The sequence below is a fragment of the Musa acuminata genome, chromosome BXJ3-6, assembly GCF_036884655.1.
Source record: "Musa acuminata AAA Group cultivar baxijiao chromosome BXJ3-6, Cavendish_Baxijiao_AAA, whole genome shotgun sequence".
Lineage (NCBI taxonomy): Eukaryota > Viridiplantae > Streptophyta > Magnoliopsida > Zingiberales > Musaceae > Musa > Musa acuminata.
In genome coordinates, this window is record NC_088354.1 from 23,195,283 (window position 1) to 23,211,007 (window position 15,725).

Genomic DNA, 15,725 nt, shown 5'->3' on the forward strand with positions numbered 1-15,725 from the left:
TGAGAAGGCCTCCAACTTTCATCGTTTGCGGGTTTGAGTAGCTGGCTAGTGCGTGTACTGTAACGTCAGTCGGTTGTGGCTCTTCTTCCGCATCTTCTTCTTCATGTTCAAGGCTCTCTTTTGGATGTTCAATGACCTCTTCTTCTATCGATTCAATCATAAGAAGTCCTCCTTTACTACAGCGATGCTCACGGCTCCACGGCTCGTCACAATGCCAACATAACCCCTTCGCATATCGCTCCTGAAGTTCTTCTCCTGTTAACCTCTTTGGTGCAGGGACTTGGTCGACAGTAGGGGGGGCTGAGGGCTTCAATATTACTAGTTGAGGAGCGACCCTAGTCCTCCGAGCTTCATGGTTCAATTGCTCCTCTTGATGTCGTGCGAAAGAGATGGCTGCCATAAGCGTGTACGGTTGTCGCGCTTTAACTTCTCCTCGGATCTCCGGCTTCAAGCCCTCAATGAAGGTCCTCAATAGTTGTTTTTGAGACCAATCATGATTTTGATTAGATAACCTTTCAAACCTGGTTTGGTACTCCTGAATGGTGGAGGTTTGTCGGATCTTTGCTAGTTGTTCATCAATATTCTCGTAATCGGTTGGTCTGAAGCGAATCAGCAGTTCTTCTTTGAATTGTCGCCATGAAAGGACTCCATAAGTATGTTCAAACCAGTCAAACCACTGAATAGCATCCCCTTCAAGATGTATAGCTGCAATTTTCACCATAGATACATCCGCGGTTTTGTGGTACCGAAAATATCGCTCCGCGTGCGAAATCCAACCAATCGGGTCTCCTTCTTCCCATCTAGGGAAGTCCACTTTCATGCATGGATAGTTGGGGTTGGTCATAGAGCCTACCCTCCCTTGGAAGTCATCTCTTCGGGCTTGGTGTGATTGGGCAAAGCTCTCTCCTTGATATGATTTCTTCGGGCTTAGTGGTCGGCCCAATCTGAGTTCGGTAAAGAGCGTCCAAATCTTATCCTCCATTCGCGCCTCCAAGGCTTCGAATTTAGCATTGATTGCCTCCTTAGATGCCATAGTATATGGCCCGAAATCAATGATGTTAAGATCTCTCTTTTGCTGTTGGGTTAAAGGCATGTATAGGTTGAGAGAAGTGACGGTCAAAAGTGTTGGTGGATTGGTGGATGAAGGCTGCGGTTTAGGCTTGTTTTGTGGCTGTTTTGGGTACAGTTTGAGGGTGTGGTTTAGTAGAGTTTTAGGGCTATGGATGAAAGTTTTGGATCTGTGGTTGATGGTAGCAAAGGTTTGACAGAAATCCGTGGAAGTTGCAGCAAGTATGTGCTGTCTTGTAAGAGTAGAATTGTCGTCGAAGAAACAACGGTTTCTCGACGTAATTTCCACCAAAAACTTGAGAGAATTGAGGAGGGAATTGATAGCAAAATCACAGTTTATATGACAGCAAGGATATCTAATTTAATCAAGAAAATTTTGGCAGTATAACAGCAAAGAAATTGGTGCAAGTTGCAATTGCAGAATTATCGTCGAAAAATTTCAGTGGGATACGATGAAAATTTGCAGCAACATAAAATCGTTTTTAGAGATGAATTTCTTAATAGATCAATCTTAGATGGAAGCCAAGATGATATATGAAGTCTATAAGAATTTTCATTCAAAAAATATTACAAATAGATGGGTTAAGGCAACGATATGCAGCTGAAATTTTCTGCAGCATAGATTTTCAAGTGCAGCAGATTGGACATAAAAGATCAGTAGTTTATATTGAGAATTTTTCGATGAAACTAAAGGGAAATCTACTGTTAGGAAGTGTCAAAGATGTCATAAAAATTTCGTAGAAATTTGGATAGAAAAAGCACAGTAGCAAGATCAAACAGATGGTGCTATGCGGCTTGAATTCTGTAATTCAAGTGCAGTAGATTGGACATAAAAGATCAGTAGTTTATATTGAGAATTTTTTGATGAAACCAAAGGGAAATCCACTGTTAGGAAGTGTCAAAGATGTCATAAAAATTTCGTAGAAATTTGGATAGAAAAAGCACAGTAGCAAGATCAAACAGATGGTGCTATGCGGCTGGAATTCTGCAATGTATCTTTCATCGTAGAGATGAAAACTTTGTGACAAAAAGTTTATGCAGCAATATAAGAACGATTTTTTTTTTTTTGATTTTTGAATAAGGATAACTAAATTGCAGCAGCAGTAAGGTAGGAAACCAGAACCTGTTGCAATTCACGGGGAGATCGAAGGATGATCCGCGGTGGTGGAGATGATGGCGGAATTCGGTGACGATCTTTTAAGCAATTGTGGGAATTGCTTTGGATGGTTGTGGAGGGTTGATGGATGGCTGTGAAAGGGCAGCGAGACGCCAAGAACGCTGCTCTGATACCAGGTGTTAGAACCCTTGCAGATTCTAAACTTGGGGTTGATCTCTTTAGGGGATCGGCCTCCTTGGAACTCTATAAGGGTTCCTCCCTCCAAGTTGCTGCTCAAAGGCTGCAGAAAAGATTCATCTATTGCTTAAGAAAAGAGAAGGAATACATGGCTATTTATAGGGCTTCTAAACCCTAACTCCTAATAGGACTCCTACTTAAGACTCTTACTTCTAACCAACTCCTAATAGGACTCCTACTCAAGACTCCTATTCCCTTACAACTCCTAATTCTTCTCTAAGAAAAAACCTCCTACATGAATGCCCCTCACAATTAGGACTCTCATAGCTAGAGTCATAACAGAATGTCCCTCTCAATTAGGACTCTCCTAGCTAGAGTCCTAACATTTTTACATGAATGTCCCTCTCAATTAGGACTCTCCAAGCTAGAGTCCTAACAGAAAGCAACCATTGAGAAACAAAATGAGAGGTACATGCAAGCTGCTAACAAACACAGAAAACTTGTGGAGTTTAATGCAGGTGATTTGGTATGGATTCATCTAAGGAAGGAGAGGTTTCCGCCGGGAAAATTTGGAAAAGTAAAACCTAAGGCTGATGGTCCATTTAAGGTGCTTAAGAGAATTGACAAAAATGCTTATGAGATTGAGCTACCTAATGATTACGGAGTATCCCCAACATTTAATTTGTCTGATTTAAGTCCTTTTTATAATCATGATGACGAAACAAACAAGAACTTGAGGACAAGTCTTTGTTATCGGGTTAAAGGCATGTATAGGTTGAGAGAAGTGATAGTCGAAAGGGTTGGTGGATTGGTGGATGTAGGCTACAGTTTAAGCTTATTTTGTGATTGTTTTGGGTGTAGTTTGGGGGTGTGGTTTAGTGGAGTTTTAGGGCTATGGATGAAAGTTTTAGATCTGTGGTAGATGGCAGCAAAGGTTTGATAGAAATTAGTAGAAGTTTGCTACAGAATTATGTTGTCTTGTAAGAGCAGAATTGTCGTCGAAGAAATAGTAGTTTCTCGATGAAATTTCTATAAAAAACTTAAGAGATTTGAGGAGGGAATTGACAGTAATATCTCAGTATATATGATATTAAGGATATCTAATTTAATCAAGAAAATTTCGACAGTAACAGCAAGAAAATTGGTGCAAGTTGTGATAGCAGAATTCTCGTCAAAAAATTTTAGCAGTTTACGACGAAAATTTGCAGCAACACAAAATCATTTTTAGAGATGAATTCCTCAATAGATCAATTTTAGATGGAAGCCAAGTTGATCTATGAAGTGTATAAGAAATTTAAAAAAGATTGCAAATAGATGGGTTAAGGCAAAATATACGGCTGAAATTTTCTGCATCATAGATTTTCAAGTATAACAGATTGGACGTAAAAGATCAATAGTTTATATTAAGAATTTTTCGACGAAACCAAAGGAAAATCCACTGTTAGGAAGTGTCAAAGCTATTAAAAATTTTGTAGAGATTTGGATAGAAAAAATGTAGTGTCAAGATCAAACAAGTAGTGCTATGCGGCTGAAATTTTATAGTACAGATTTTCAAGTATAGCAGATTAGACATAAAAGATCAATAGTTTATATTGAAAATTTTTTAATAAAACCAAATAAAAATCTGCTATTACGAAGTGTCAAAGCAGTCAAAAAGTTTTGTAGAGATTTGAATAGAAAAAACGTAGTAGTAAAATCAAACAATCTGTGCTATGCGGTTGGAATTTTGCAATGTATCTTTCATCGTAGAGATGAAAACTTTACGATGAAAAGTTTATGCAGAAATTTTGGAACAAATTTTTTTTTTAGATTTTTGAATAAGGATAACTAAATTGCAGCAGTAGTAAGGTACGAAACCAGAACCTATTGCAATTTACGGGGAGATCAAAGGATGATTCGCGGTGGTGGAGATGACGACGAAATTTGGCGATGATCTTTTAAGCAATTATGGGAATTACTTCTGGCGGCTGTGGAGGGTTGATGGATGGCTGTGGAAGGGTAGCGAGATGCCAAAAATGCTGCTCTAATACCAGGTGGTAGAACCCTTACAAATTCTAAACTTGGGGTTGATCTCTTTAGGGGATCGGCCTCCTTGGAACTCTATAGGGGTTCCTCACTTCAAGTTGCTACTCAAACGCTGTAGAAAATATTTATCTATTGCTTATGAAAAGATGAGGAATACATGGCTATTTATAGGGCTTCTAAACCCTAACTCCTAAGAGGACTCCTATTCAAGACTCCTACTTCTAACCAACTCCTAATAGGACTCCTACTCAAGACTCCTATTCCTTTATAACTCCTAATTCTTCTCTAAGAAACAACCTTCTAACCCTAGCTGGCCTCTTCACCTCTTTAATAGGGGTCGGCTTAAGTAGGTTTTATATGAATGTCCCTCTCAATTAGAATTCTCCTAACTAGAGTCCTAACAAAAGGTAAGTAGCAAAGATGGTGACGATGCATGGGCGGAGGAACTCGAAAGATAGCGAGCATGGTAGAACAAGCAATCAAGGACACGACAAAGCGAGGGAAGAGTTTGATAGGCGTCGTCGATGAGCAATCCTCCGTACATAGAGATCGAAGCACCGGAGTACGACTAATCTCGTCGTGATCATAATCATGTGCGACATAATTTTTTGCTCATTCTGACGATGGTGCAACTTTTAAGATTAAGATGAGTACGTTCAAAACAAGCGATAAGATTACTGCTGTGACATTAATCTGCCCTGCCTCACGATATAAAGCATTGTGTGTGAGTGACCATGTATTTAGTCAAGAAGGAAACCTTGAAAATTATGGTTTATTTTTTTATTATATATTTTTTAATGAATACTTTGGGTGGTGACTATTATAATTTGATTATTCTGTAAATATCTTATATATCTTTATGAATGATTTGAGTGTTATCATATGTTTCTATTTTAGATGTTATCCTAAAAATTATGATTTATTTTTTTTATAAATATCCTATGTATCCTTATAAATACTCATGAGATTTAGGTATTTAAATTCTTACAAATTTATGTGACAGATTGTATAAAGAGATTTACACTTAGTAAAAACAAATCAGGGATTTTACAATTGATCTGATATAGCAAAAATTTTAGTTTTCGAACTAAATTACATCTTGCATCTATTTTTAAATATATCCTTGATTATTAATCTATATATATATATAATTATTTTTTTAATTTTCGAATCCTTCTCTCCCTCCCCATCAATAATTTTGAATCTCATTACATTATACGCTATGTCACGTGATATTATACCGTACATGAAATGCGCTGAAAATACAGTTGAAAAATATTCCATTTCACTAAATTCCATGATACAAAAATGTTGTGCAGCGCAACGGTATGCTAACCATAACCATTAAATGTTGTTGCCTTTGTAAGATATATATATATATATATATATATAATTGTCGGTCCTAAGAAGCTTTCCAACCGTTTGGGTTGGTGAAATGAGACTCACCACAAGCCCTACTCTCTTTCTTTTTCCATTGAAAAGCAGTGAAGAAAAAGTACCCTTCGCGTCACCCTAAACTCATCAGAGTCACGCTGCATGCTCCGTCACGTTGACCTTCATCTCACACGTAACTTCGCAAGCATGACCAATTCAGAACGGAATGAAATTTAATTGTCAGGTTTATGTTTCACAGATCCTATATTTCATTGATGTCCTCCTCATATTCTAATTTGATTACCATATTCATGTTTCGAAGATCCAATTTTTCATTGATATCCTCCTCATAATATTATAATTTACGTTTACCTAATATCATCTTATTTATGTTCCGGTATATATAGAAGAATATACGCCATGGATGATCTGAATTTTAATTTTTTTATAAATATTTTTATTATATTTTAGATGATATGAGAATGTTTAGATTCAAGAATGATTTTGGAATTATGTGAAGAACAATGATATTAGAATTTTTAATCACGGAAACATTAATTTTCTATTGGTATTTTGATGTAAGACTTGTTTTTAGAATTTAATTTTAGGGATTGATTTATGAATACTTCATACCATTTGAGCTTAGGGTTTTTCTGATATTATTATAAATTTAGCACGAATGCATTTTAAAATTACAGATGGCTTTTATATTTGACTATTTAATCATTAAATTATTTTTATTGATATTTTGATTTAAGATTCGTCACTATGAATGAATTTGATGTTATAGGTTTATATTGGTGATCAATGAATATTTCACACAATTTGATATTAGAGACTATAATGAATTTATTAAGAATTCGTTTCTTTAATTTTTACCTTCAAATCTGGAAGAAGAAGAAGAAGAAGAAGAAGAAGAAGAGAAAAGGGGAATAATATTGGGTCGGGTCCAAACACGCGGCTGGCTCAGGCGGGCCGGGTGACGATTTGGACTTAGCTCGAGTCAGCCTCAGGGGCACTCAGTCACAATCACATGGCTATTTTTGTTTTAAATTTTAGTAAATTTAAAACTATCTTCATAATAGTTTTGATAGAAATTTTAAAGAATATCTTCATCAATTAAAATTATAATTTCGCTGCCTTAACTTTTAAATGATAGTGGCATTAACTAAAGAGGGTAAATTTACAAGTTTCATAGGAATATATTTGTTAAATATAAATTTAGAATAATAAATATAAGAATCACTTCCTTCAGAGGGATACACACGCGACGCTAAAATGAGACCAACTTTATTATGAGAAAAATAATCCTTATAATACGTTTATGCTGAATAATGGGCCAACGTGGGGCCCAATTATTGTTCGAGGACGGCATGTTAACGGTAATGATTTGGAGTTCGACGTAGACTCGTCGGATAAACACTTTCAATTATTCAGAATGATCGGACAATAAATTGGATCCAATCTCAATCCAAACTACTCGTGTGAGCCTTGTGATCGTTTAGGCAATTTATCGATAGCTTCTGTTCCGGGAAGTGTGTCAATAACTCTTCTGGTTGGTTGGAACAGAGCCCACCTCGAACTCAGTCCAACATCGTGATTGGGCTCGGAATGATTCCTAAATCGTTCAGTCCGACCCATTGATTCGACCGCAACGGTCTAAACTAATTGGATTGCACTGAATCGAATTCGGCCCTAACTCGAATAATTGCAGTAACTCCTGCCAACTAATTTACCCAAGTCAAACCCACACCAAGTCTCCGATTTCTCCAGCAAGGCCGTGGGATCTTCCCTGCGGACCCCATGCTCGCGAACCAATCCTGTTGAAGTTGTGCTAAATGGGTTCATCAAAATTTGATGATGTCTTTAATAGCATCGAGAATCACAATTCCATATTAAAATTGCTGATCTCATCTGTGTTAGGTGATTTATGACTCAATAGTTTGACCAAGATAAGTTGAGTTTGCAAGGAAAATATCATACATGAGATATAGACATGATTTATGTATATTTAGATGATTGATTTATATTTATATACTTGTAGTCTCCTTCCGGGAAGCCCCATCATCTCCTCCCACCACCTCTTCACTTCCTGCGACCTTCTCTGCCAGTCCTCCCATGGCCGGTGGCGCACATTACTGCCTCCCCACCTTCGCCGTTTCCCTTCTGTTCCTCCTCGTCCTTCACCTGCCAACAACCCACTCCCTGTCGTCCGGCAACGTCCCCGTCTTCTTCCCCTCTTTCACCAACGTCGTCAATGGTACTGACGTCGTGCTCCTCAAGGACGCCGGTGTTGGCCAGGGAGCCCTTCAGATCACCCCCGACACCCTCAACCAGATCGGCTACCTAGCCAATAAGTCCGGCCGCGTTCTCCTCCCCATGCCATTCAAGCTATGGGAAGACGTTCCCGCGACGAACGGCACCAACGCCACCACCAGGTATGTGGCTTCCTTCAACACCACCTTCACCATCAACATCTACCGTCCCAACGGCACCACCCCCGGCGAGGGCTTCGCCTTTGTCATCGTGCCGTCCCTTGACGCCCCGCCCCCCGGGAGCGAGGGCCGCTACCTCGGGCTGACCAACGCCAGCCTCGATGGCGACCCCAGCAACCATCTGGTGGCCGTCGAGCTCGACACCGTGAAGGAGTCCTTCGACCCGGACGACAACCATGTCGGCCTCGATGTCAACAGCGTCGTCTCCAACGTCACCGCCAATCTGACCGCGTTCGGCATCGAGATCGCTCCCGTGAACGCCACCAACTACACCGTCTGGGTCGACTACGACGGAGCTGCCCGTCACATACGGGTCTACATGTCGGTCGCCGGCAAGCGGAAGCTATCTGTTCCCGTCTTGAGCGCTCCTCTCGACCTCAGTGATGTCGTGCTCCAGAACTCCTATTTCGGCTTCGCGGCCTCCACCGGAACCACCTACCAGCTCAACTGCGTGTTGGCATGGAATCTGACGGTAGAGAAGCTCTCCGACGACGACGACGGGACTCCAGCATGGAAGCTTGGTGTCATCATCGCTGCACCTGTGGCGTTCGTGGCGTTGGTGGTCGGGCTCGTGGTAGGCCTTTATATGAGGAGGAGAAAGGTGAGCGACGACCCGAGCATGCTGGTGGCGGGGACGCTGAAGAGCCTCCCGGGGACGCCGAGGGAGTTCGAGTTTCGAGAGCTGAGGAAGGCGACCAACAACTTCGACGAGAAGATGAAGCTGGGACAGGGGGGGTTCGGGGTGGTGTACAGAGGGGTGTTGCAGGGGGAGAACAAGGAGGTGGCGGTGAAGATGTTCTCCAGGGGCAGCCATGGCCAGGACGACTTCCTGAAGGAGCTCACCATCATTAATCGCCTGCGCCACAAGCATCTCGTCCCTCTCGTCGGTGAGTCTCTTCCTCCTTTCCCTCTTCTTCCCATTTTCCCTGCTTCGTTGTGTTGTCTTTGTCCAATGTTATCTATTCCTCACATCAAATGCAGATATTATCTGCTTTAATTTGTGTTCTTTCATAACTACTTTTTTCTGGTCAATCAATCAAACAATCTATTTCGAGGAGATATCTATCAAACAATTTGATGCTGATGTTGGGGCATCCGCACATGACTGCGTGCACGCAGGATGGTGCCACAACAAAGGGATGCTGCTCCTGGTGTACGACTACATGCCCAACGGCAGCCTGGACCAGCACCTCCATGGCGGCCGCGACCGGCCGCTGCTCAGCTGGGAGCGGCGCTACAATATCATCACCGGCATCGCCTCCGCCCTCCACTACCTCCACGATGAGTATGACCAGCGGGTGGTGCACCGAGACCTCAAGACCTCGAACGTCATGGTCGATGCCGGCTTCAACGCCCGCCTCGGCGACTTCGGCCTCGCCCGCGCTCTCGACACCGACAAGACCTCCTACGCCGAGATCGAGCTCGGCGGAGTCCCCGGCACGCTGGGCTACATCGCTCCCGAGTGCTTTCACACCGGCAAGGCCACCCGCCAGTCCGACGTCTTCGGCTTCGGCGCCGTCGTCCTCGAGGTCGTCTGCGGCCGCCGGCCCCGCTGCGACGTCCCGGGCGCCCAGTTCCTCGCCGACTGGGTGTGGAAGCTCCACGGCGAGGGCCGCATCCTCGACGCTGTGGACCAGCGCCTCGCCGAGGGCTTCGATCAGGACGATGCCAAGCGCCTCCTCCTCCTCGGCCTCGCCTGCAGCCACCCCATCCCGGCGGAGCGCCCCAAGACCGATGCCATCGTCCAGATCCTCTCCCGTTCGGTGGCGCCACCGGCGGTGGCCCCGTTCAAACCGGCGTTCGTGTGGCCGGCGGGGCCGATCGACGAGGACGAGAACGACGACGACGACCATGGCACGTCGAGCAGGTTGAGCAGGACCTCGACGAGCATGAGCCTGAGCATGACGTCGTCCCACTATGCGTCATCATCCGCGGTGACGCCAAAGCGCCTCAGCCGAGAGGGACCCGCAGGAGGTCATCCAATCGCAGAGGTCTGAGCGGTTGACGAAAATATAAAACGACGGCTCGGAAGCTGGATAGAAGCTGCCGGCTCTGACCAGTTCTCTACTACATATTATTCTAGAAAGAAAGGGACGGGTCGATGGGAAGATGAAACCTTGGCATGGAAGCAACACTTAATCGTCGCCTCAGTTGTTGACGTGTTTGTATTATGAGTAACGTTGTTTTTTGTTAGACGAAGACTTGCCATCGCAATTATCATTCTATTCGTTGTGTTTGAGCTTATCCTTCAACTCTTGAAGTCATCCATGTCTGGACATGGCTTGCAAGGGCATCTCGACCGACCAAGTGCTGTGCACATGGCACCACAGTTTTGAATCCTTGACTGAAGAAAGCAGCAGGTGTTGAAACGTTGAACGAGCTACGGGAAGGGCATCATCACGAGCCGGGTTGGGATTGACTGACAAAGGAGATGCTTTGTGTCGGTGATGGTAGTGGAAACGGTGCCCCCACAAGTCACATCGAGAACATTCGGAGTTATAGAAATGTAATAAGAAGAAGATTAGATTGAGTTTGAAAGAGGAGAATTTTCCTTCAATATTAATAGATTTATAATATTTTCTCCGATTTGTAGGGGAGAGAAACACGTAGTTAATGTCTAACAACTTATTCTTGCATGAAGTGAAAATCGATGGCTATATGTTTCATGCGTGAGTAGAATACTGGATTCGATTGCTGTTGCTGTGAGGGCACAGGTGTTCCTTTCATTCCCCTTAAGTCCGTCCTTCAATCTCCTTAAGTCTGCAGATTAACGAAGACTATCACGGTGAGGAAGATAACTTCACTTTTTTCACTGCTCTGATACCATGATGAAAATAATAAAAGATAAGAATAATTATTGAAGAAGCTTTATTGAAGAAGTGAACAAACTTAAATACATTAACATGTCCCTCTCCTATTTATAAGGACTTGACGGTATTGAGTTTGGTTTGTAGCAGGACTTCCATCATATAGTTTGAGCGATTCACCAGTAAACAGAGGTATTGTAACTGACTTTGCATCTTGCATGTTCGTTTTAGATAATAGATCTTGAATATACTTTCGTTGTGATAGGAAGAGCCCGAAAGATGTGTACTTTGCTTCCACTCCCAAAAAATAACTCAAGGTTGTTGAATCTCGGATTTTAATGATGAAGTCAATTGTCATTTGTTATCTAATCTATATGTTGAGATAAGTGTGCAGGATTAACTACGATGAAAGTAAGACAAACAGCAGGAGTTGCGCCGGAGTCAAGACAATGATCACGTTGGGAGTTCGAGAGTTCGACGAAAGTTCGGACAGTCGTCGGAGGTTCTGCGGGAACAAATCCGAGAAGTCCATGAGCTTGCCAAAGAAGCTCGTCAGAACTCGCCAAGTGGATCGTCGCAAGTCCAAGAGTTTGCTGGAAGTCCGCAGGAGCATCACCGAGGGTTCATCGGATGATTGACGGAAGTTCACCGGAAGAAGCGATTGACGCACCGGAGCAAGTTGCAGTAAATGTCTTAGGTGTTAGGATCGGAGCGGCACTAAGAGGGGGGGGGGTGAATTAGTGTAGCGGATTAAAACTTCGATTTTAATAAAATCTTTCGTACGATAAGAACGGAACTTGAAAAGTTTAACTTGAAAGCGTATTCTTAAAGTTGCGCAGCAAGGGTAATAAGGAACTAAAGCAGTAAGAAGATTTGCAGTAATGTAAATGACAATAATAAAATGCAAACCAGATATTACGTCGATTTTAGAGTGGTTCGGTCAAATGACTTACTCCACTTGCGATGCCCCTCTTCGATGAGGCTCCCACCTTCCACTAGCAAATCTCTTGAAATGGAAGGGTAAACACCCCTCTTACAACCCTTTACAAGCAGTTCAACCTCTTACAAATTTTCAATAAGAAGGAAGGAGGAGAACTCTCTAGCAAATTGAAAATAAGACTTGCTAAGACTTTCTAAGACTTTTCTCTCAATCAAAATGCTTCTCAAAAGTTGTAACCTCAGCTGAGATTTGAGGGGTATTTATAGGCCTCAAGAGGATTCAAATTTGGGCTCCAAAATTTGAATTCTCTTTAGGTTCCCGAATGCTGGAGGTGCCACCGCCCAGCCAGGCAGTGCCACCGCCCAGCGCTCGGGTACTGAACGATGCAACCGCCCAGCCAAGGAGGTGTCACTGCCCAGCTCTCGGGTGCTGGGCGGTTTCACCGCCCAGCCAGGCGGTGCCACCGCCTGGCTCTCCGATTCATTGGTTTGACTTAATTTTAGCCCAAACCAAATCTGACTTTGGGCCCAGTTGGCCCCTAACCAGGATATAGGATTATCTCTGAATCCTAATCCTAATTACAGGTGAACTACATAACACAAAAAAAACATCCTAAGCAAGTTTTTTAACCGCGAACGTCGAGTCTTGTTCCGACGAGCTTTCCGACGAACTTCTTCCGACGGACTCCCTGCAAGCTCCCAATCTTTGTGATGACTTTAACGAGTAGCCGAGCCTTCTCGGTGATCTCCGCGAGCCTCCGACGATTTCTTCGGCGAACTTCCGACACGTTCCCGATTTCTTCTCGGTTGGTTCCGGTAGCATCTCCGGTGATTCTTCGGTCTCTTAAACATCCATCGAGCTCGACTCCGGTATCCTTGCTTTATGTTTTCTGGTTATCATAGTTAATCCTACACACTTAACTCAATAATATGAATTAGATCAATTAACCCACCAATTGATTATATCATCAAAATCCGAGATTCAACAATCTCCCCCTTTTTGATGATGACAATCAATTGATGACGGAGTTAAACATAACTCCCCCTATCTATATGCCATATTATGAGAAGATAAAAAGTACTTGAATTCCATCCCATTGGATTCAAGCATAACCCGATAAGTTCTAATCGTAGAACTTATCGTTATCCTCATTACACAATAGTAAGTACGAAACTTCGATGAAAATCATAAGTTAAATGATAAGGGACGAATTTTGCTACGACAGAAGATAAAGATTTTCAATATAAATTTCATGATATCAATCTTGTGATATTTTCAAGGATTTGCAAGGCATATAAGACATTCATATCACACAAGTTTTTGTAATTCATATTAGTCATGCTATCGTTATGGTGTAAGTCATCACTTAGTCATCACTTCTCCCCCTTTGTCATCAACAAAAAGAGACAAGCCAGCTAATTGATGATAATAGAAAAAGGTTTAGCATTTATCAAAGTTCATCATTCAAATTTGCCAGAAATAGTTTATCCAAAAGACATCATCATTTATGCAGATTAAAATAGTGGTTATCTAAAAGGAAAGATCAGTTATCGTTCAATCGATGACAAACTTGAACTTGTTGTTAAAAGCAAACAGAACAGAATAAAAAGATACATCAATTTAATCCTTAGGAGGTAATCCATAGTGCTGATACATGATATCTATTTTTTCATTCATCTGTCGTAGTGTCTTCAAAATTTCAACTTGTTGATTATGAATTTGTTCTTGCTATGATTTGATCTGAGATAGCTCCGCCATAATGATATCTTCAGAGGAGGAAACAGGAGCTGAAGGTGCTGCGCCAAAGGGACTAGGAGGAGGAGATTCATTTCCCATAAGAATTGGTGTTTCGGGTTGTTCTATTGGTGGAGGAATTGGATCCGTCCTTCTAGGCTGCCTAACCCATATGCCATTGCTAAAAGTGCACCTAAGTCTTTTCAGCAGGTTTTTATTTATTATGTTATATCGATCATTTTGAATAGATTCTTCATCGGGTGGAATGCAAATGTCATAGGCATGAAGAATTCTAGTGATTAACCTCCCATATGGCAATATAGTATCTTTAGTCATAATATCCTGCATGTGTTGGCGAATTAAGCACCCAAAACAATTATGCTGATTGGTCATAATCCAATACATGGTTCCTATCTCTATTTGACTTATTTCGTCAAGATGAAATTGTTTGGGGAATATGATGCTTGTGATAATGTGATGAAGAATTTTAGAGTTGAAAGGCAGTAAGTGTTCACAGCTCTTGGGTAGGAAGTCAAGGTTTGGATTTGCAAAAATTGTTTTCACGGCTTCGGTATAGGTTGCTCCTATTGTTTTGACGTCCCATTTACCTTTAAAATAGCATCCCCTATCTTTTTCAGTTATGCCAATTAGCTCACAAATGGTGCTGTCAAATATTCTAATGGGTGTTCCTAGAAGGTAAGTGCTTAGGCTATCGTTGTCCTCGTATAGGTTGGCATAGAACAATCTAACTAATCGCGGATAGATTGGTTCATCTATTTGTAGTAGAGGTAGAGCTTCTAGGTGTGCAAACCACCTAATGGGTTCTAAGTCCTCTAGTTCATCCAAATCAACGTATTTTCCCTTATGGATACATCGTGTTTCAAATTTTGGAAAGCTAAGGGCTACCTCTTTTGATCTAAAAAGGTCATGGTTATATGAATCTCCTTCAATCCTTATTCCTTTTGATCTCTTAGGAGCCATTTTCTAGACACGATGATGATGAAATTGTGAAAAATAAGCAAGAGAAAGAGAAAAGAAAAGAGGGATTTCAAGTGTTACCTTGTGGAGATTATGTTGAGATATGGAAAGCTTGGACCACCAAGAATCCTTCTCCAATGTTTCTAAGAGTTAGAATGAGGGTTAGAGGGAATGGGAGAGGTTTTTTGAGAGGTTTTTCTTCGGGTTGGGGGCGGTGTCACCGCCGGCCCTAACCCCTCGGGTTAAAAGGGTTACTCGGTCGGTGTCACCGCCTGGCGCCCGAGCGCCAGGCGGTGCAACCGCCGGATCTGGCGGTGCCACCGCTGGCATCACGCGGAGGAAAGAAAAAAAATTTTTCTTCCTTCCTTTTGTTTAGCTTCTTCCCTCAAGATCATAAGTTATACTTTAATGGATCATTTTGAATTGAAGAAGAAGGAAGAATTCAAATTCATAAACGAAGGGAAAAGAACGAGTCCTTTTTGTGAAGTTCATTTTAGGGACAATTTAGCATGCCTAATTCCCTTCGGATGAATTCAAATTGGTCTTCATTCAAAGCTTTTGTAAATATATCTGCTAATTGATGCTTTGTGTCAATGAATTCTAGAACAACATCATTGTTAAGGACATGATCGCGTATGAAATGATGCCTAACGTCGATGTGCTTAGTTCTAGAGTGCTGAATTGGATTTTTAGTAAGGCATATGGCACTAGTATTATCGCATTTTATGGGAATATTTTCAAAGTGAATTCCATAGTCTTCTAATGTATTTTTCATCCAAATTACTTGTGCACAACATGCACTTGCAGCAATGTATTCGGCTTCCGCCGTAGATAGTGCAACTGAATTTTGTTTCTTCGAAGTCCAAGAAACAAGTGCATGTCCTAAAAATTGGCATGTTCCGGATGTACTTTTTCTATCTATCCTGCATCCGTCAAAATCAGCATCTGCATAAGCTATTAGATCGAATTTTTCAGATTTTGGATACCACAATCCTAAATTTGGAGTTCCT

General features: G+C 41.9%; 1 protein-coding gene across 1 annotated transcript; it reads left to right on the forward strand.

Annotated features, from left to right (window-relative positions):
• The first annotated feature begins 7,816 nt into the window (after positions 1 to 7,816).
• Positions 7,817 to 10,495, forward strand: LOC135639916 (probable L-type lectin-domain containing receptor kinase S.5). Its single transcript, XM_065153926.1, has 2 exons — positions 7,817 to 9,143; positions 9,376 to 10,495. Exons 1-2 carry the CDS (start codon positions 7,880 to 7,882, stop codon positions 10,251 to 10,253), a joined length of 2,142 nt encoding a protein of 713 aa, XP_065009998.1. The 5' UTR covers positions 7,817 to 7,879; the 3' UTR covers positions 10,254 to 10,495.
• The last annotated feature ends 5,230 nt before the right edge of the window (positions 10,496 to 15,725 follow it).

Excerpts from the sequence above, each read along its gene's own strand:
- LOC135639916 (XM_065153926.1), top strand. The coding sequence starts at position 7,880 with ATGGCCGGTGGCGCACATTACTGCCTCCCCACCTTCGCCGTTTCCCTT. Across the intron at positions 9,144-9,375 it reads GCATCTCGTCCCTCTCGTCG|GATGGTGCCACAACAAAGGG; the intron begins GTGAGTCTCTTC and ends GCGTGCACGCAG.